The 22,104-nt window shown below is 40.6% G+C and overlaps 1 protein-coding gene across 3 annotated transcripts in view; it reads left to right on the top strand.

Annotated features, from left to right (window-relative positions):
- The window catches only part of ARHGAP15 (Rho GTPase activating protein 15), a 321,555-nt gene that overhangs the window by 264,551 nt on the left and 34,900 nt on the right, over window positions 1-22,104 (top strand). The window contains exon 13 of one of the 3 annotated variants that reach the window (XM_069021287.1): window positions 3,039-3,175. The exons of the other annotated variants lie outside the window; for them this stretch is intronic. Coding sequence (XP_068877388.1) covers window positions 3,039-3,064 — 26 coding nt within the window. The 3' untranslated portion in view covers window positions 3,065-3,175. Of the gene's footprint in view, window positions 1-3,038; window positions 3,176-22,104 lie in introns of those variants that run through there. 3 annotated transcript variants of the gene reach the window in all.

Genomic DNA, 22,104 nt, shown 5'->3' on the forward strand with positions numbered 1-22,104 from the left:
TATCCACAGCACAGGAAATATTTAAATATCCACTAGTCCTTCCAGATCTTTTCAGCTGGAGCAAGCTGTATAGACTCTGCATCTGTATAGACAGTGCATCTGTCCAACTGCAGTTAAGAAAAAACCTCACTGATATTCCACAAAGGAAAATTCCACCCAGTTCCCAAAGCTGCAACATCTGTCTCTGGTTTGGGAGGCTTGAGTTCAGGTCTTTGATTTTCTCTGCAACAGGTTGGAAAGATTACTACATTGGAAAGATTTTTTTCAATGAGGTCTAGTGATTATGCCTTCATTTCAGTTCCTTATCGCTAATATGAATTTAATAGGTGCCACATAAGCTCTGCAGATAAATAGGAGATTTATTGTTTAAAATGCACACACAGAGGCAGATGTGTATTTATATATATATATATGTACTCTAAATAGAAATCCTTCTGCCAGAATTACGATTCTCCTGCAGACAGTTTTCTGAATGAACGTATCACTTACTGCTGTGGGTTTCCCACTTGAGGCAGATGAACAGCGGAATGAGATTAATAAAAAAATGTAGTGTTGAAAATCTGACTTGCAGGTTTTCACGTGGAATCCACAGTCTGATATGTCTCAGTGTGGGGAACAGAAAACAAGGGGTCCACATCTGACACCAGGTCTCTGGTGAAGGGACACATTCCTGAAGGGAGATTACAAAAAGATGGAGACTGAGACTTTTTACAAGAGCCTATAGTAACAGGACAATGGGGAATGGATCCAAACTGGGAGTAGGTTTAGCTTAGATATTAGGGAGAAATTCTTCCCTGTGAGGGTGCCAGAAAAGTTCTGGATGTCCCATCCCTGGAAGTGTTCAAGGCCAGGCTGGACAGGGCTTGGAGCAACCAGGTCTAGCGGAAGGTGTCCCTGCCCACGGCAGGGAGTTGGAACAAAATGATCTTTAAGGTCCCTTCCAACTCAAATCACTTGATTCTATGATTTCTAGGGCACTAGATCCAGTCAGCATATGTGGCTTCAGTCCTGGTAATTCCCCCACAGATCAAGCCCCCCAGCCACTTAGAAGACAAAGCAATCCCCCATCTCTGGAGCACAGGATTTTCAGCCCAGACAGGAAAGGAAGCATTTCTCTGCAAGGGGAGAGAGCAGAGCCATAGGCACCTAAAGACCCTCAAAGGTCACAATTGTAGTACCTAATTAGTCTATGCACCTGAAGGGATAGATGGCAGCTGAATAAAGTTTTTCACAATTTAAGTGCCTAGACACCACCTAAGGTCCACATTAGATACTCATTTAATTTTTGTTTTTTCAAGATCCGGATTTTTTTTTCTTTGATTGCTCTGATAGACCATTAACACTTTTTTCAAATGATTTCACACATATCCTTTCGATATATCAATTAAGGTCTCCTGGTGCATGCTAAGCAGAATTCTCAATGTCATTCCTATCAATCCTACAATGTTATGTGTTACCCTACTATACAGAAACTGAAGATGGTTATTTAGCATTTACACATGATAGAGTTTTGTAACATTTTTGGTTAGCAAAAGCTATTAGATAAAAATTTTTTTTACAGTTTTGCTCATCTGTGACACTGGTCTTTACTAGTCTGGCCTGACAAAAATCTATGAGGGTAACATAGCAAAGCAATAAATTCTTCTTCCATAGGAAGAATAGACTTGTTTTATTTTAACCCTCAAAAGCTACCTGTGCTATCAGTAGTTGTCAGTCCTCTCCATGCTGGTCAGTTGTCTTCATCTCCAGCATAGCTGGCATTAGTAAAAAGCTTTTCTCTGAGCTTTGGCTCTTGTTCTGTTTCACAAAGGGCCCCCAAGAAGCCTCTGCCTGTGTGGCTTGAAACAACATGTTGCAGAAACTCACATCTATCTGGGCAATGATCACGCTTCGGTCTTCAGCAGACCAGAGCCAATTTTGCACTGAATAATGTAACTTTTGAGGAGTTTGCACAGAAGCTGTCTGCACCAAAATCAGGCAAAAATTAAAAAAAAACCAAAAAAAACCAAACGGTGTCAGGAGACAATAAACAAATCAAGTCATCAATACATAATCATGACCAAAGAACTGAGCCGCATCGGTTGAAAATATAATGTCGGAAGGACCTGCTCTGAACTGCTATGCAGTGTTATGAAAATAGTAGCTGGGAAACAGAAAGGAAGTAAATACATTCATTTATTCTGACAGTCATAACATCCTTGTATCATCTTGGTGGAAAGTTACAAAAGATGTCTAAAGAGATTTTCAAAAGACATCTAAAGAAACCTCACTCGAGGCTTACAAAGAACAAGGCTCAAGGCCAACTCGTCTTGGAAAGACAAGTCAGCATATTGCACTGTAAGAAATCCATGACAGTCTCTTAACATCATCACGTAATAGGTTCCTGAGAAACCAAATCTTATCAGTCTCTGGCATTATGCAAATTTCTGTCATAATCTCAATCTGTGGGCTTCGAGTCCTAATCAAACTGCCTTCAGATTCACAGTTGGCGAGCCTCCTATTGAAATCGTTTCTCTATCCTCTATTTACTTGTCCAAGGAAGTTTTGGGGCTTGGCATGGCATCAGAAAGCCTCAATTTCATGTGAACATGGTGATTTATAAACAAATCCAAGGTCACCACAATATATTTCACATGATACATCATAACTAATACACTTTTTTGGCCAAATTTAAAAACGAGAAGACAGTAGAGATCCATAAACTAATGTGAACAGAAAACAACAACTGTGTAGAAACAAGAAGTAATCAAAAGTTAAGGTGCAAGTTTTTAAAAAATTTCTTAAAAAAACAGGAATGATTTTATGAGTAGCATAATCTCAGGGATTGCCAACCATGCAAATGTATGAATACATCTGTGGTATATACATTCTCCAAAACACAGTAACACTAAAAATAATAGCAGCTAATTCAGAATGGGGTACTGGGTATTTTCAGTGGGATTTGAATAGTATTAAATTCATTTTTGAAATATTCTTGAAGTCTTATCTGGAAAGTTGTGTGAATATCTGATTCAAGAATGAGTAACTGATATTGACAGCGAAGGAAAAAGCCCTCACATTTTAGAAGAGATGTTAGATGATACAGGAGACAGCGAGACTACAAGAGAAGGCTTCTAATCTATGGATGTTAACAAAATACAGATTCGAAGTGTACATGATCATCCTGAGTGAAACAAGTAAGTAAAAGAAAATAAAAGTACAAAATATTTAAATATATTTAAGCTGTAACATTCCCAACATTATACCATATTCTAACACAGTCTTCACCTAAATTCAAGCCAATAATAAAGAATATCTCCACTGAAGAGGTAAAAGGAGGCTGTTGTACTTGCAATAGCAGCAAACTGGTAACCAAAGGTTCACTCCAGGCTTTTTGTTCCCAGGAGGTGTTAAGGAACAATGTGTCCTGGTAACCTCCCAGTTCTTTCTCAGTGACCTTTTCTTCACGGCTGCAAACTGTTTCTGCTCAACAGCACTTTTAAACAGATCTTTTCAGGTCTGGAAGCAACTGTTTTAGGGGGGAAAAAAAATTAAAAACTGGAGGTCATGTCTTTGAATAGATTTTTACTTTTGAGGTGTAAGGTAGCCCAAATTAAGAAATGTTTTAAAAAAAAAAGGAAAGAAATTAATAGGTAAGACTTTTCTTCCTCATTTTCTTTTCCTCTGAGAAATGAAAAAACAAAACCTATGCAGGAAAATTTACCTCCTCTGCAGGGCTTTTCCCTGTGAAGGATGATCAGGTAACACCTGTCCATAGGCAGCCTGATTCTAGACTTGGGTTTTATTTTTCTAAACAAGACCTTCTGGATTTAAAACAAGATATGCTGTGATATTTACTAATGCTTTTCTTTGGATAGCACACAATTCTGCTAAAAAAGAACAAGTCATAAAACTCTTAAATCTACACTGAAACCACATGTTAACAGGATTTTCCCCTTTGTAAACTTTACCTAACACAGTGTTCTGGTGATCCCATCAAATGAAAGAATATTTAAATTATATTTAATGAATAAAATTTACCTTTTGAGGAAGAGAGGAAGCCCTGCAGAACCTCACTGAAAGGGCTACACCAGTGATTAAAATTGTCTTACTATTACAGGGACAGAAACACAGTTTAATTTGCTCTTATAAATATGGTGGAGGCTTTCCAATTATCATCAAAGGAAATCAGAAATTTTTAAAAGAATCTGTACTTGGATTTTTCTATCATGCAAAAGTTTGCATAGGAGGGACATATTCTCCCCCAGTTTAGACTTGTTATTATAGTTATAATTTTTTTAGCATAGCAGAAATTTTATTGCGGATGCCTGGCCTGTCTCTTAACTCATGCTAATTATATTCATAATTAAATGTTAAACAAGAATTGACTAGGCCAACTGGCTTGCACAGGTGTTTGTGAAAGGAATGGTTTAATGCTCCCACAATAAATTATTGGATACAAATCTGCAGTAAACTACACAGGGAGAACCCTTTTCAAGAACTTTGATGTACGTGGTAGGTCCAACACCGTGCTTTGAAGCCAGGGCTTGCAAGCAGCGCTTACAAGAGAGTTTTATGTCTAAACTGTGACTTGTCCTGAATTGCACGAGCACTAACATGGCTAAAAGGTCTTCTTCTGGGTTCTTACCTGCCATGGGATGCAGCTGTTCAGAGCATTATCGTTTATGGGAAGGTAGAGTAGTCACTGGATGCTTGGTGGAAATGTCATCTGCCTCACTTCAACTTGCGAAACAGTAGTTTATATTTGTGACTAATGACCAGATTAATCACAGAGGCTCCAGAAACTCTGATAGCTTTACACCGATTGCTGGTTCTCAGAGGATGGAATCAAACACAAAGGGAAAAAGACTGGGGTTTCAGTTTGTTCCTCTTCCACTTAATTTTGGGGCATGGGAAGCAGTCTATTTGTGTAATTTAAATTTCATCTGTGCTTAAGAGACTCTTTTTTCAGGGGTAAAGAACTGTCACAGCTGCCCAGGGAGGTGATGGAGTCACCATCCCTGGAGGGATTTAAAAGTGGTACAGATGGGGCACTTGGGGACATGCATTAGTGCTGGACTTGGCAGTGCTGGGGAAATGGTTCGAGTTGATGATCTTAAAGATCTTTTCCAACCTAAATGATCCTGTGATTCTATGAAGGAAAGGGCAGAGGAAGAATAAAGCCAATTTGAGAGTCTGTATCTGGGTTAACATAAGGGAAACCCATGGTGAAAATCAAGCAGGAGAGAGTGGTGAAAGAGAAACTGAGAAATCCAAGCAACAACACCGGGCAGGAAGGGGTTGGGAAGAAGAAAGAGGAGGAGATCTTTAGTGACCCTGTAACCTGGAGTGTTTGGGGGAGGCAGGGGGAGAGGAACTTCCCCTGAGGGTTATCTAGAGCTCTTGACAAAGTGAGAATTGGCACTCTGGGTTTGAGGGGAAAAATGTTTCATCAGGCTTGTGAGTGAAGCTTCCACTTGGGGAAAGTAGTAACAGGAGGAGAAGCAGCCTATAATGCCACAGTTACACAATTTCAGAGGTGCAAAAAATGGAAGAAGTGAGGCAGGGGAAGTGGGAAGAGAAGACCAAGAAGGGAGGGAGAAGGAGAAGCTCCAAGAACAAGAGAAGGGGATGCTGAAAGCCATCCCCCTCAGTGCTGTGCTGTCTTCCTCCCTCCCTACACCGTTCTACTATCCAGAAGTTTCTACCTTTTCAAATAAGAGTAGCACCACACCTCTGTGTGGTGACAGGTGTGATCTGAAGCAGCAAAGATTAGCATGTTGATGCCTAGGTGAAAAAAAGGTAACAACTGAGTTGTTCTCTGGTCCTCATCACGTAGATATTTGAGAACCTGGTACACTATTTGAAGACCTAGACTGCTGCAGCTGTGGCATTCAGAGTGTACTAACTTTATGGAGTATTTCTATGCATTCTAAATGTTTCAAGCAACTGAGTTAGGGGAAAGTGCATAAACTTAGCCTTCACACTTAGGACTACGAAAAACCTTTGGGTAGAATTTGGTAGATGAAAAATTAAGTCATATAAACCATATATTTTCTGTACCTTTATCACTGAGCAGTAATTAATCAGAAAGGAGTTACAGCCGCTCATTTTTTCTGGAAATGGTCTAGAAATTGTTTGGCACAGAAAAAGAAAGGATCCATTAAAAGTTCTAAAAATTCCACGGAGTAGGCAGGTGCAGAATCAAGTCAGGAATGGTCACAAAAGCGACCTCACAGTTTACCACAATAACAGAAATATACTAAAGGGCATAAAAAAATACATCAATGCAATGAGAATAATAACAGTAACTCTGTCTACAGAATGCTCACTGAATTTCACAGAATGTCAGAGTAAAGTTGAGACACAAGTTCGAATCAGGCCCAAATTTGCCAGGGTGGAAGTCCAGGCTCCCCTTCCCTGAAAGCATCACCCTGTGGGGCATTGCTTGACACAGGCCTGGATGCCTGATTTCCCTGTTTTGAGCAGGTCTGTGTCTGCCAGAGGAAATGCAATTGCAAACTGAAATACTTTGGGAAAGCATTGATGTCTCAGTGTGAGGGTAGGCTGGTGTTCTTACCAAGGCTGGGCCAGAGTTCAGAGTTAATAGGATTTATAACGTCTCTTGAGGGACACAAATTGTGAAAAAGTGGTGCTGGAAAACTGGGTAATGTGGCTGCAGAAAAGCATCCTCAGCAGCTGTACTCCACCAGCTGTACCAGACAACAGCTAAAAGGGAAGTCAAGAAAAGTAAGAAATAGTGTGGGAATGGGAACACTGAGTAGTGCTGCACATCCTCCTAAACGGGTGTCAGGGAGTGTGTGACACTGAGGCCACAGGAACTTGTCAGACGTGACTTTTAAGGATGCTTCTTGGGATGCAGGAACATTTCTTCAATCCACTGCCTTCTGCTGATAGTACAGGTATGGAATTTGAATGCCCGCAATTTTAAAATAAAATGCAGTTTGTCTTGGTTCCTGGAGAATCAAACTGCTCCGTTTGACTCCCTTCTACGTAAAATTCACAAGCTTGTTAACCCTTGTGACTGCTGGTACATTTTGGCCCCAGTACTAAGGCTTTAATTGCCTGCAAAGGTATATCTCACAGCACCATCTCACTCACCAACAGCTCATGGCCTGACTCGGTCACTGTTTGGAGTGATAATGTTAACACTGGCAACAAAAAACCTGCAATCCAGGCACAAAACCTCTTCACTGAGATGTACTCAGGTGGTCAGAAAATCAAACTGCACATTGTTCACTCATAGAAGAACTGGAGCAACCAGAAAGGACTCTCAAAGGCTTTAGGACCCCAAAATGTGACTGAGAGTTCATGCAAAACACCTGGTGTCTGTAGCTTGTTATCAGGACAGCCCCAGGAGCAAGGGGAATATTTTCCAAGCTGGCATTGCTACCATGTCCTGTAAAGGACATGCACACACAGAGACAGAGTGAGGTAGCCAGGACTAAACCCCAACATGATTTGCATGGTTCATCTCCCAAAACTCCTGCAGGTGCCATTGAAAGTAGAGGGACTGGGAGAAAATTGGCCTGGTACATCCACGGGGTGCCTACTCACAAGGAGGGCAAATAAAGCGAGTGCACAGTCTGTGACGTTTTTCTTTTCCTCCTCTTCCTTTTCTTTTCTTTGTTTCCATTTTCTTCTTTCTCTCTTTGTTCTCCTTTCTCTTTTCCTTTTGTTTTTTTTTCTCCTTCTCCTTCTCCTTCTCCTTCTCCTTCTCCTTCTCCTTCTCCTTCTCCTTCTCCTTCTCCTTCTCCTTCTCCTTCTCCTTCTCCTTCTCCTTCTCCTTCTCCTTCTCCTTCTCCTTCTCCTTCTCCTCCTTCTCCTTTCATCCTTCTCCTTCTCCTTCTCCTTCTCCTTCTCCTTCTCCTTCTCCTCCCTTTCCCTTTTTCTTCTCTTTTTTTTCTTTTCTTCCTTTTTTTTCCCTCCTCCTTTTCTTTTTTCTTTTCCTTTTCCTCTTTCTTCTCCTTTTTCTTTTCTGTTCTCTTTTTTCCTTTTTCTTCATCACCTTCTTCCGCTTTCCTTTCCCTTTTCTGTTTCCCTTTCAGTTTCCTTTTCTTTTCTTTTTTCCCCATCTTTTCTTTTGAATTTCCCTTTCAAACAAGACGAAACTGGAGGAGCAGGAAGGCTTGCCTGGCAGGCAGGTTTATACACGCTTCTGCAGCTCCAGCTCTGGGCTATCAAGTGGCACTTCTAGAACAGCCTTTTCCCTGGCTTGTGTTCGATTCGCATCTGGATGTTCACATGCAGCCAGAACTAACCTACACTCTCTGCAGCTGAGGTCGTTGCTTGGTTTTCTTTATACCACAGATCAGGGCACCTGATGAGGCCACATTCCTGCTTGTAAGCTTAAGTGTATAATTAAAAAAAAAAAATAAAAAAAATTAGCCCACTGTGGAGAGAGAAATCCTCTACAGAGAAAAAATAAACCGTGATGAGAGTAACCACTTTAGGAGATGTTAGAATTTGATCCAGGATCTGTGTTTTTGCTTTGAAGCAGTAGTTGTCCTTTAGTTCAGATGGTATTTGTGAATTGCTGCCTCAAAAAAATAAAAAGGGGTCTTTTGGCACATTCTTTAGGCTGATGACAGGCAAAATGAAGTAGATTCTGTCTCAGAAATCTCCACAAATAATCTTAGGTTTGACATAACACACCATGTCATGAAGTGATATAAGCCACATAAGCACAAAGCAGGCTTTAAATTTAAAGAAGAATAATCCTATTTTCAGATAGGATACTTTCCATCAATTTGGATAACAAATATCTGATGCAGAATATAGCCATATTAATGTTGAGATCCCTTAAAAGCTGCAGGTCCTGGTAGCTGGTGGCTGTGGCAGCCTGCTTTCTACCTGTGCTCTCTGAAATTTGTTCAGACCATACACACACACACATGCATAAAAGATTTCTATCTGGAAATAAAGATCTGCACCTTTTTTTGCTGACTTTAACCCCTCAGCACCAGTGATCCAGAGTTCCCAGTGCTAAAAAGTGATGCAAAATGCATTAATGCTTAGCACTGGGAAATCCCAACTCCTGGTGCCAAGAGGTTCATAAATATAGTAATGAAACCTCTTGACTCAAAAGTGAGCACTATTTAACAGAACAAGCATGAACAGCCTTTAGGAGATTTTGCAGCTGGATTTGTTCCACTGTGTCAGAGCTGAACTTCCATGATAGTAGTTTTAAAAAACGGTGCATGGTTAAAATAGAGAGTTTAAGGAAGCCAGGCAGCCAAAAATTAAAACTAAATAGACCCATGGAAAAGGAAAGTAAATATATTGCTGCATCCCTACCAGAAAAAGAGACATCAAGATTCCCCTGTATGAATCCAGTAACAGATGTCAAGGTCTTTGGGAAGTGTCCACTAAGCTTTATTTTGCACATGTTCCTGAACAACTAAAAAGAGTACTTTGTGTGATAATTTACTAGCAAATCAGTATCAATAAATCAGAATCATGTAAGCAGTCATGTTTATTATATCCTTGTTGCTTAATATTCATGATAGTAATTTATTTTTATAGTACAGTTTCACTGTTATCTCCTCCTTTGCTGTAACTTTGAGACAAGCAAGCTGCAAAAGCAGAAGGTCAGGTAACCCTTTGAAGACTGCAAAAGTTCATTCACTTGGAATTTGCCTGCTTTGAGGTTTTTTTTTTCTAATGCCTTAGTGGCTCTTTAAAATATTTATACTATCATTCCTAACCTAGAATTATTTATCTAACAAATATGTCTGCAAAATCAGAGTTGCAAAGCAGTGTACAGATACCCACTCTACAAATGAAGAACCCCAAGTTTCTAGAACTGCTCAACTGAAAATAGTCATGAAATCTGGTGTTAAGGTCTGTATTTTAACAAAATACTTTAAAAAAATTTAAAACTTACAATTATGTAAGGTTTCCTGTGTTTTTCAATGGCAAGACTTGTTAATCAGGATGGCAATGATAGAAATAGGAGGTTTTATCCATGGAACATGCAGAGTACAAACAACTGCAACTTCTACCTGTCACTCCTACTGAGACACCTCATTACTGAGTGAGGCCTTAGTAACTTAAGATCTGCTCCTTAACAGTGCATTCAGATTTAACTGAGTAGCTCTTTTTATTTTTTTTTTCACATGTACTTTTAGTAAAAAAATGGATTTCAGCTGTGCCAGTTGAGGTACAAGGACCTCTATTGTTCCTTTAGTGCAGTCATAAAGCACAATTAACTTTAATGAGAAAGCACAAATTCAAGGACGATGTAGATGTCAAGATGTTCTCTATTTCCTATAAATCAGAAATCAACAGAATTCTTGATTTTCTTTGCATTCTTTTCAAAAAATATTTTTCTTTTCTGCTGATCTGCTTCACTATTTCCCCTCAGACTGAGTTTGTGTAGCAGAAGAACCATTCAATATGTAAAACTCTTCTGGTTAAAGACAGCCTGTAATTACACAATGGCCTCATTGGTATGTCCCCTTGTCTTTCAATTAAGGATGAGCTTTTGATGAAGTTGTATTGGTTACTGCACATAATCAATTGTTTCTCATCCAGGAACATATTTTTCATTAGACAGGAGGTGGAGGCCACACAAAAAAATATTGCTGATCAGATGAATGAAGTCTAAACCTACCTCATCACAAAGATAACATCTAAAAATGCTTCAGGTTTATTTACGGCAAACAAAAAATATGACTAGGCTTCAAGAAATGATGAAGATAAGCAGACATAAAAGACATTTTTATTCTAAGTGTAAACTATCATTAAATGTATTTAGATTTATACCCTATAATTATTATGATTGTAGCAATTAATCAATCAACTGATTAACACGTAGGGTCAGCAGGACACAGTGATCTTATCTTGAAGCTTGAATTAATTAATTATTCCTTACTCTACATTATTATTTTCTACTTGTGTATGTTTTCCTAGTGTCTCTGTTGAAAAAATATATCCTTTTTTTTCCCAATGATGTATTGAGTCAAGCACGGGAAGACACTGACGTACATTTACTAATTTGCCATCAGAATTTCAAATTAATTAAAATATTTTTAAAGCATTGCATAATTTTTAACTACTTGTTATATTCTAATTAGCAAGGTTCAATTAAATTGTTTTCAACGTAGCAACTTAAGAGCTCTCATCTCTTCAAGTGGAGTCAAATTCAGCGGGTGTATATTGTTGCAATGATATAATTCCATGTTCATTATCCCACAAGCCAGTGAAGTCTCTCTGAGCCTTTGTTTACTGTCTGTGGCAGTGTGAGGATTTTCCAGTTCCACAGGCAATCCTGCTGTCGGGAGTTCTTCCTGAAATTCGGCTACGATTCAATTTGCTTTATGCAAAGTTATTTTATGCCCCTGCCCATGGCACGGGGTTGGAATCAGACGATCTTTGAGGGCTCTTCCAACCCAAACCATTCTAGGATTCCAAGAAAAGCATCCCTTCCAATAGCCCCTTCCTTGCACAGAACATTTCCTCTGTCTCTCTGCAGTAGAGTTTGTATCACCCTGAAGTCACTGCTAGAACTCTTACTGGCTCCAGAGGAGACACCCTATTGCACCATCACTGTGCCCAATTTCCTCCTGGTTATCAGCCCCGAGTTTGTTTGACATTCCTCGTTCTTAAAAACTCTGGTTAAGGGTTTTATTATTTTTTTTTTCTTTTTTCTATTGAGGGTGCACTAAGCCAGGAAACAAGAAGCCCGGAGGTCTGGCTGCACCCTCTAAACCCGCGGCTCTCCACACAAAAAGGAGGGGAGGGTGAGCTCCTCACCTAAAGGAGCTTATCATGAGCTGAGCTGTCAGGACGTGGAGGCAAAGAAGGAAGGAGTGACTCTTCCTGTGGGTTCCACGAGCAGGTTTATCACAGGTGAAAATTCCAGGGATGAAGAGCCAATTTTGGAGAAGACCCAGGGATCTTATACTGGAGACAGGAAAGGCAGGGATAAGGATAACAGCAGTAGGGTAGGGCTAAGGAGGGGAGACTGACAATGAGGTAACCAGTAGGGATAACTCACAGGAGGGATTACAGGGGACAGCCAATGGGGTGTCGAGTAACACAGAAACTTCTAGAACTGATACATATTTAACTAAGGAAAATGAATATTTACAGACATACATAAAACAAACAAGGGAGAACAAGAACCAACCAGCATAGAATAGGCAAATCACTGACCCAAGGGGTGATGGGATCTCACCCTCACCACGGAGGCAGTCTCTAAACATTGGTGCCTGACCACCAAACTCCACATTCTAGTGTTTTTTGCAGGGTTGGGGTTACACTGCCACCTTCTCTTTTGTGTTTTCTTGTCTATTTTTAGCTTATTTTGTAGTTGCTAGTTTAAAGCGAGCCTAGGAAGCCCTGGCAGTGTTGAAGAAAGGCTTAAGTGCTGTGGCAGGTAGCACTTAATTCAGTGTGTTGTCCCAAAAAACATTCAAGTGCTCTGTGTTTGTAAACCCACATTTTTGTGCTATTATCACCTACTAATCAGCACTTTGCTTGTACTGTGATGAATAAGGATAAAATAGATTTTATAGGCATCTGCCTCCCCTCTCGTGCTGCCCTTTGCCCATGGAGTGGCCAGCGAGGTGTGGGCACGGTGTGTCTGGGGCTGTTTAAGCAAAGCAAACCCAAGCTTCCATAACTCCCATGCAGACACACACAGAGTGCAGTTCTCTTCTCCATGTCTGCTTTTCTCCCCGTTTTTTCAGTCTGTAACACCCTACTGCAGTGAGTCCATGTCCTGATTAGGCTCTACTATTATCTATACAATCAAAAATAAAAGAGATGCTAAAAATCCAGCTGCTGGCTCTCTAACAGAGCTCTCAGGAAAGTTCATATCCCAGCCCCTGGTGGTTTTATTTTTCCAATTTTAGTGTAGGAGATAGCAGTAATAGAAGTAGGTTTGGGGGCCTTAAATAGAAAGGGTAGGAGAAGCAGTTATCATCAAGCTTTAGCTTTGAAATGTAAACTTAGCGAAGACTTCCCTGATGAAGTATACATATGGAACTGCAAAATGCCACTTTTTATCCATTTGTTTTCCTGACCATAACCACGTTTTCACACTGTCAGCATTTTCATTAGAAGCTCTTTTTGTCAGAGGTTTATAACGAGAATGTAAAGATTTGCTATGGGCTAAATCTCAATCCAAGAGCAAATGTTTATACCAATTCTGAAAACAATCAGCTTGCCCATTTGTAGTTATGCATGTGTTCATCATCTGTTACTGCTTGTCCAATGCTCTGCAACTTCTGGAAGGAAAAAGAGACATCTGGAGGGAAAAAAAAAAGCTATCCTGCAGATATCACACTGTATGTTCTCCTGAGTTACTGAATAAGGTACTGCAGAAATGCAGTTTTCAGTCAATACAAATATTTTTTTGCCTAAGCCTGTCAAATTTACTGCAGAAATATTGTAATGTATGGCTTAGCCTGGTCTCCTTTTGTGCATTACTTACATGGACTTTGCTTTAAAAAATCACTGGAAATTATTCACCTAGTGAACTGAGCCACTTTTGTGATGCCAGGCACGACAAATTCTTTGAAAATGTTTTAGCTTATCTTCTGGACCTGAGGGTTAAGAGGGTTTTCCTGTCTGTCACTTCCACTGTGTATCAGTCATTAAGTCTCACAATTTTCTGGGGATGAGTTAAATGTAAAAGTTAATTTACAGTCTTTATCCTCTCTGCCTGTGTTGGTTTGAACAAAAAAGGTACATACAGTGGACATGTATATAATGACATAAAGAAAAACTTTTACACAAAATAAACAGTTAGGAGCAGTCTAGCAGAATTATTTGTGCCTGTAAGCGTTACCTGTGTGGAACATGACCCAATATAAAGCTTTTCTGGGTAAAATTCAGAAATCATAGAACCACAGAATCACAGAATGGTTTGAGTTGGAAAGAACAGTAAAGATCTTGTTCCTACCCCTCTGTTATGAGCAGGAGCAACTTCCACTAGAAGAAATACAGATAAACCAGGTGCAAATCTGAAAGGTGCCTCAGTTTTAGCACAGAAGATGCCTGAGGTTGTAGAGCACTTCAGGAAGCTTTGTAGTACTTGGTATTTACATACAATGCTCAGTGTTACAAGTACTTACTTTATAATAGCATTACAGTCATACTTACAAGTCTCTTTACCCAGTAATCCTCAGGAAAAATAAAATTGCAGCCCTCATTAGTGTTTCTCCCCAAACCACAGTAAAAATTAATTGAGTCACCCCATCCTAGACACAGATATGTCTCCAAACCTAGCACCAACGTGGCTGCATTCACTTCTAAAGTACAATTAAAGCACTTGGAAAAGTGTGTATAGACCATCCTGTAAAGCCATCAGGGAAATTATTTTTTCCTTTGGCAAATAATTCATGACAGTTATAACTCCTTGACAAATCATTGTGCAGACAATGAAAAGAGTTTTTTCAGGATGGTCGTGAGCACACATCTGCTATGAATGTTCTCAGAAATACTATTCTACCCTGCCATGCGGAGCCCTTTTGTTTTTGGGAGATTTTGAGGGAATAAAAAGGCTCACCTGAATATTTGTGACCATGCAGGTACATCAGTAGATCTACCTGGAAAAGAACAAAGAAATGAAAAGTCAAAAAATTCTTTCTTTTTTCAGCTTGATTGACCCAGCTGTGCTTTCAACCAGGAAGCTTTAAGAAGCTAATTAATATGAGCTAATTAAACTTTGCAAAGTCATTGTGAGACTGCTAGCATTAATATAAATATTTCAGAGGAAGTAAACCGAGGCACATAAATTATTTTTGTTAATCAGGTACTAAAGCAAGTGGTGACAGCAGCAGCCCTCTCTGTCCCATTCCCCCACTCTATAAACATTTTTGCTCTTTCCAAGCTTCACATTTATCTAGTAAGGGTTAAAGCAAGATTTTTAAATCCTATATGAAATCTGTGCAAATATGTGTTCTGCATAAATCTGGGCCACAAAATTAATATACTTGTATACATTTTCCCCATCTGCTATATTGCTGACACATCCAGCTTGTAGCCCAGAATGTTTTAGAGAAGAAAGGGCCATCTCTATGTTTAGTGCAAGAGTTCAAGTGGAGTTAGAGACTTAGTGGTGCACTCAGGCTTCTCCACTAAACATAGAAAGCAGCTTGGGGTACTTGGAAATTTTTCTTCCAAAATGCCAAAACGCTGGTTATTGGTGGGGGAAGGAGGAGTGGTATTATTTTTTTTTTTTTTGTATGTACATGAGGAATTAAACTGCATATTTAGTGGAGAAGAAAGTTTCCATTTGTACTCTTTCAGTCTTGTCAGCTACCATAATATGTGTGTGTGCCTGCGAATGTGTATACATAACACCTATAAATTTTCCATTAAAAAAAAAAAGATAAAAAACATTCAGACAAGGGTAAGGTCATCTCAAACCTCCAAATAATCGTAGGAGGAATTTTAGGGACTGTGATCTGGGAGAGGCAGCTCTTCTCTGGTTTGTGACTGCAGACTCCCTCACCCCAGCTGGGTGCCTGTGATGTGTTTTCCTGCATCAGGAGGTAACCGAGGTGTCCCCTCGAAGACTTTATGCTGCAGCAATAGTGCAGGAATGCTTTGTCCAGAGGCTCAGAGGCTGCACTGAGACCTCCATTGCGTGTTAGGAGGAGGTGCAGCCTGTCCAGAGCAAACCCCTGCCCCGTGCTCCCCTGGTGCCCCAGCCTGCCTCTGCTCCAGATGCAATCAAAGTGTGTTTTCCAGGAGGTTGGTTATATATCCTTGGGAGGGAGCTTGGCCTTTTTTTGCTCTTTAATTCATTCACCATACCAGATTTTGAATCTGTGTGTTGTTTTGCCATAGATGCCCAGTACACTGTGCAATTTTGAATTTCCTACGATTTCCTGTTCCCAATTAAAAATATGGCTGTATATTCTCCTTTTATTTTTGGTGGGTTTTTTTTTTTGTTTTGTTTTGGGTTTTTCTGTTTTAAATGGCTTTTATTAACATCCTAATGGATATTTGTGGCTGTTGTGGCACATCCATCTTGTGGGTTTAGGGACAAAAAGCTGAGGTCCACTGAGGTGACTCCAAGTCATAAATTCAGAAGAATCAGTGTGGCAGCTTTAAGTCACTGAGAGGCTCCTCTCAATCTGGGGGTCCACCTGTGGCTTTAAGGTCATGTCTGACTTGTAGAGCCACGTACCTTTACTGTGACTTCAGTAATCCCAATTTCTGTTTCAATAATATCAACTCTAAGCTACACCAATCAACTTTCTTTTTTCAGATTAGGCCTGTGTAGTTGCATAAATAATCTCATATTTTTCCAACAGCCTGATCTTTAGCTCTATTAGAAGTCACCTAGAAACTGGAACCTTGAAAAAATGCCATGGAAGTGACCTGTATTTTGATTAGCTACATATATATATATATAAAATTATATATGTAATGCATTGTGTACTATGTAGTATATGTTATGTTATGTTATGTTGTTATGTTATGTTATGTTATGTTATGTTATGTTATGTTATGTTATGTTATATAATGTTTTTTTGGTGCATACCCAAATAATACCGGCATTATAATAGGGAGGGTGGCAGGGTTGAATTGCACATCCTATTTTTAAAATGTCCATTAATTTTTCACCTTCAGCACATCTGAAATCACCAAAATTACCCTGTGAAGTTTAATTCCCAGGTCAGGTCCACTTTTCAGTTCACCAAAACCAGTTACTCAGTCATCTCCATTGGTACAGCAATGCTGTCTTCCACCAGGCAGAGACCTCAATATTTGTCTTCTCCACACATTAGTCTTTCCCACATAGAAGCAATGCATCATATGTTTATTTGACTTCTGTGGCTTTTGCTAGTGACTCACACTGACTGCTTAGTGGTGCTTTTGCAGCCAGCAGGAGAATTATTTCATTGCTATGTATAGTAATTCCCATGTCCAGTAAAACATGAAAAAATTAAGATTCTTTACCTTATGTATTTACCAGGTAATATATTAATTGCTACTTAGTTACGTCCTTCACTCTGTGATTTACTTTTTTTTTTTTTTTTTGGTGCTTTGGAGCATAAGATATATTTAAGGGAAAAATAAAGACTGGCAAGCAAAGGAGAAAGGGAGACAAGAAAGATGGGTGCTAAGGGAACTGGGAGGATTCGAGAGAGACTTGTGCAAAGACAACCAAGGCGTTTGGGTACAGATAAGAGATTTGCTCACTTTTGCATTTTGAGACTTGCTGAGGGTTGCATACACAAATCCTTGGTGGATTTTTGCAGGCCTTTTGTTAAGCAACACGGGCAGGCTTCTTCTGAAAGGATCCCTCTAAGAGAGGACAGTGCCCAGCCCATGAAATCTAGGAGATGATTTATTAATGTTCATCACCAGGTCTTCATGTTGAATGACCATATCAGACCTCATTTTCAGCAGACACCATCCTGGACAGGACATAACTTGTAAGCACACACTCCAGAACGTTCAGAAACCTCCCAGCCATACAGCCAGGAAGCCAGGGAGATTCCAGTTTGCTGTTATTGCTGCCCTTCCCACTGATGTTCATTTGTTCATTTCTTTCCAAGTGAGTAGATCTCTGGGTCATCCATCCCTTTGACCAACAGGGAGTTTTTGCAGATATACAAGAGGTCCATGCTGCTCTTAAACCTCCACTGCAGTTTGTTTGAAATGGTGGCTGTTATATTAGAGAAATAGTGATTTCTCTTTCTTTCCCTCCTTCTGCCCCGCCTTAATCTACTTGTAACAAAATGCACTGAACTGAAATGAGAAACTTCTGTAGAGCTTTGTTGCTGTTTTTCCACTTCTGCAGAAATCAGTGGAGGATGTTCCTTTTCCACCTGTCCATAGTTTTTCCCACAGCCTAGACCAAGGTCAGCTCTGCTCTGCTCCATGTTCTCTTCCCTTTGGTTCAGTCCCATTTCCAGCTGTCCAACCTATGCCCCTTTAAAATGCAAACAAGTAACATGAGGAAGCTGTCACTAATTGTTTTATTTGCTTTAAAGGGGGGAGCACACAGAGTAGGGCCTTCATTAGCTCTCTGCAAGACTCTGGGTACACCACCATCAATATTTTATCACTTCATTGTGAAGATCAAGGGAGAAACAGGCATTTATAGACTGACTTCATCCTTCATTGCAGTCCTTTTGTCTGTCTCTTCCTCACACACTGCTTGCACAGAGGATGCCACAGAAAGAGAGGGACATGGGAAGTAGGATTTCACTCCAAGGAGAAGAGCAGAGTGAGCAGTTCCAATGAGGACACAGCACATCTTTTGCTGTGCTCTCATTTAAAGCATGCATGGTGCAAAACCAGGTTAGATAAGCATCCAGTGATATGGCTTTTTCCTTTTTCTGTTTGTCCTTTACACTTGCAGTGTGTAATTGGAAAGGTGTGAAGATGAGGCACCAAAAATAGAGGGAGAAAGCCAGGTGCACAAGTTCATGTGCCATCTCAGAGAAAGGGGGAGATTAAATTGCAGCCAACTGAGAAATTTAGGTGCACAAAGTTAAAACTAATAGTAAACTATCCACACACCATTTTTTTGGCAGAGCCAAGACCCCCTCCATTTGTCCAGAGTCGCAGAGTGTGTGAATGGCTTTGCACGGGAAATGATTCTGAACTTTGCAAATAGCTTTTATTATAGCTCCTCTGTGACACTGCTAGAAAACAGATTAGATCATAGCTCATTTCTCTTTTATTATTCTGACAGTGATTTCATTTGTTCAGAACTTCCATTTTGCCTTTAATATCTCATATGCGGTCACATTTTGGGAGCTTTAGGATGTGCTGGTTCTGCCTGCATGTCTCTCACCTTCGCCAGCTCATTACAGAGAAGCATCCTCCCTAAATAACAAATATTAACAAACATGTATGAACTTCAGATGATACAATTCCCAGTTCATTTCCTGGGCTATAACACTGCCAGAGAGGGATCAAATTAAGAGCCTGCCTGATCCCTAAAATAAGGCATGCTAGTGTGGGAAAAGTCCTTTGTTTTATACCTATAAGAGAAAAATATATTAAACCCTGACCATGCAAAGACTAGAGCAGAGAGCCCTCAACTAGAACTGCAAAAATAAGAGAGTTTGATAGCCCAAAACAAACAATTCAGACATTCATTCTCTCCTGCAATACGTTCCATTTCTGCCCTTTAAAGCCAACTGATTCAGATGCTCTCAAAATGAACGTGCCTGGCCCCATTTTAAGACTTGTTTGGGGATTTTTAGCAGCATAAAGTCACTGTCCCGTGGTTCTTTTCCTCCCACCTATGTTATGCTGCCAGAGAGGCCTGACCCGGGATTAGGTCCTTCCCACTGGTCTCCAAACATTACAGCAACCCTTTTGTACCATCGGTCATTGGGATTGCCTGGAACAGCCTTCAGCCTGCTCTGAAGTTATGTTGGGCAAACATCCAGCAGAAAGCTGTTCATTACAAAAGCTGAAAGGTCATTTTTGCACATATAATATCTTTCTATCCCAGTCCATGGGCAGTAATTAATGATTTAAACCTAAAAAACCCAGTGAAAACTGAACACGGTAGAAATAAATACCAGTAACCTGCAACAAAAAATCTCCAAAATTGTGCATGTCTAGCAAGGATCATTACAGCTAACTAATTTTTGGAAGTAGTATCATAGCAAAAAAGCCCTATAATTTTATTTTATACATATTCAGCTGTGACATTACGATGCTTTTTTCCCCATCTTATGTCTGGATCCTTTACCTACAAAAGCCAGCTGGGGGTTTGGGGTTTGTTGGTTTTTTTGGTTTTTTTGCCTTTGGATCAGAGGAAGATTTATTTCTGTGACTGCAGATATTTTAAAATATATTTTAAATGTTTTCTATTATTCCCTCCTTCTGCTCTCCACACATGTTAAAATCCGCTCAGAGCAAGGGTCTGCGAAAGGAGCTGGAAAGGGCTCTGTCCTTTTTCTGGGGTGGTTTTCTTTGTGAGCCTGCAAGTCCATTGCATTTGTGTGTGTGTATGTGTGTGTGTGTGTGAGTGTGTGAGTGTGTTTGTGTGTGTGTGTACATGCACAGGCTTAGTCCTCAGGTGGAACTGTGGTTCCTGTGCTTTCGTTCTCGAAGCTGTTATTCTGGAAGGGAATGGAGGCAGCTGTGTTTACAGCTCAAGTCTTGGCATACATTTACCAGAATCTATTATTCATATCGTTCAGTATCAGGGAGAGATCTCAGGCCACCTGTCTATCTGACAAATTCACCCTTTTGTGAGCTTTCTGTTCATAGCAAATTATGTTCACATTGATGAATTGAGTTTTTATGAGCATTGCTAACTAACATTCTCACAGAAGGCCAGGGGCAATAGACTGCAAGTGTTTCTGGTCCACAAGTAAATGTTAAAAAGAAAAAAACTGCCAGTATTTAAAGACAATTTGCCATGGAGGGATAGTTAAAATATTTGGCAAAGCCTTGATATTTATAAATGCAAGAATGTCCATAAATTATTACAGATAGTATACTTATCACAAATAAAAAAATAATAATAATTCTGCACTGCCCCCTGTGAGTGTGGAGGGCTCTTTAGTATTCTGTGTGTTAGCAGGTAGACAGTGATCAAAGCTTCTAACAAATCCTTATCAGGGCTTAACACAAGGTGGGAACCATTTAGTTTTGCAGAGGGGATCTTCCTTTGAAAATCGTGCAGTGAAATCAGTGGGACAGAGTGAACACAAAATGATGATTTACCTGGGCTTTTCAGCATGGCACTGGTTCCCATCCAAGGAGCCACAAGTCATGGGAGCAGCTGTACCCTATAGATTGAACGATCTGTAGCTGTAGATCAAAATATTTCCATGACAAGAGATTATTGTCAGGATGTGCTGGGACAACATTGCCTATGATCACCCAAATTCCTCATGCCCCTTACTCTACAGACAATGCCAGGGATGGAGCTCACCTCACCCCTGAGAGCAAAAGGGGCTGAGGTGGGCTGCAAGCCTGCAGACACAATCTCCAAATAAATAAACACTCATCTGCATCAGGTAAATCTGTTTACTAAACTCTGATGAATCTAATGTGCCATTTAATATGCCTTAGAGCACCTGAGACTCTGCACAAAGTGTCCCAGAAGCTCCTCACGTCTTGGCGCGATTGGAGGATAACATGGATACATCAGGGTAACTCCCCGCCGTGGTGAGCTGCCAGCATCTAAGTGGCTGAATCCCACCACAACTGCCATAAGGATGCTCTTAGGAGCCCACAAAAAAAGGGATGGCAGTGAGTGACATTTCAGGGAGAGACCTGGCACTAATAGCCGCATGACGAGATCGAATTTCCAAAGAGGAAAAAATAAAGCTAAAAAGAGAGAAAAAAAAAAAATCATCACTTTTCAAAGAGAAAGCAACCCCCCAGTTTCAAGAGAAAAACAATGCTTTAGAGTCCCTCCTTAAGGCACAGAGGAGAAAAGCAGGTTGGAGGGAAGGAGCCACCTGGCCATGAGCACTGGAGCACCTTGCCCCATCCCGGCGGGACACGGCGAAGGCTTCCATCGCTTCACACCCGCGCCGGGGCTGCCTCTCGCCCGTGCGGCTCCTCGCGCTGAAAGCGTGGCAGCCCTGCCTGTTGTTTTGATAGGTGCGAATGGAGCGGTGCCCCTCGCGAGCTATCTCTGCCGCTTCCAAATCTGTACCGCCGGGGAAACAGGTTGCGCAGCGTGGCCTGCTGATCCGCGCCTGCCTGGCCAGTAGCGTGGACAGAAGGAGCACTGCTGTCGCCGTCTTCCCCAAGTTTCGAGCCGAGGCAGAGGGTGATAAATGCGGTGGGTTGCTTTCAGTGTATCAGTCAAACCGCCAGTTTGGGAGACCTTTCCCGTTAGGAGCCTTTGGATTTTAATTTCACATGTGCCAATCAGGTTGTCAAGCGCTTGGGTAGACCCCACCACCATTTTGTCAACTGGAAGCGCGGCGCGAGTTTAAGGAGCGCTGAAATAGCTGAGAGCCTGCTCCAGCTGGCCATTCCTTAATGGGAGAACATTGTTCTGCCTTCCCTGCTTTAACCCGTGCCTGTGCCTAGGTATCTTTATCAGTGTCAAACAAATTTTTAGGACTGGTGATTAGTTGCCCAAAGAGCATAATATATGCATTATTAATTATAGAAGGTAAGTTTGGCTAATTGTCATTTCTA

Source organism: Aphelocoma coerulescens, chromosome 7 (assembly GCF_041296385.1).
Source record: "Aphelocoma coerulescens isolate FSJ_1873_10779 chromosome 7, UR_Acoe_1.0, whole genome shotgun sequence".
In the NCBI taxonomy this organism is placed as follows: Eukaryota; Metazoa; Chordata; class Aves; order Passeriformes; family Corvidae; genus Aphelocoma; species Aphelocoma coerulescens.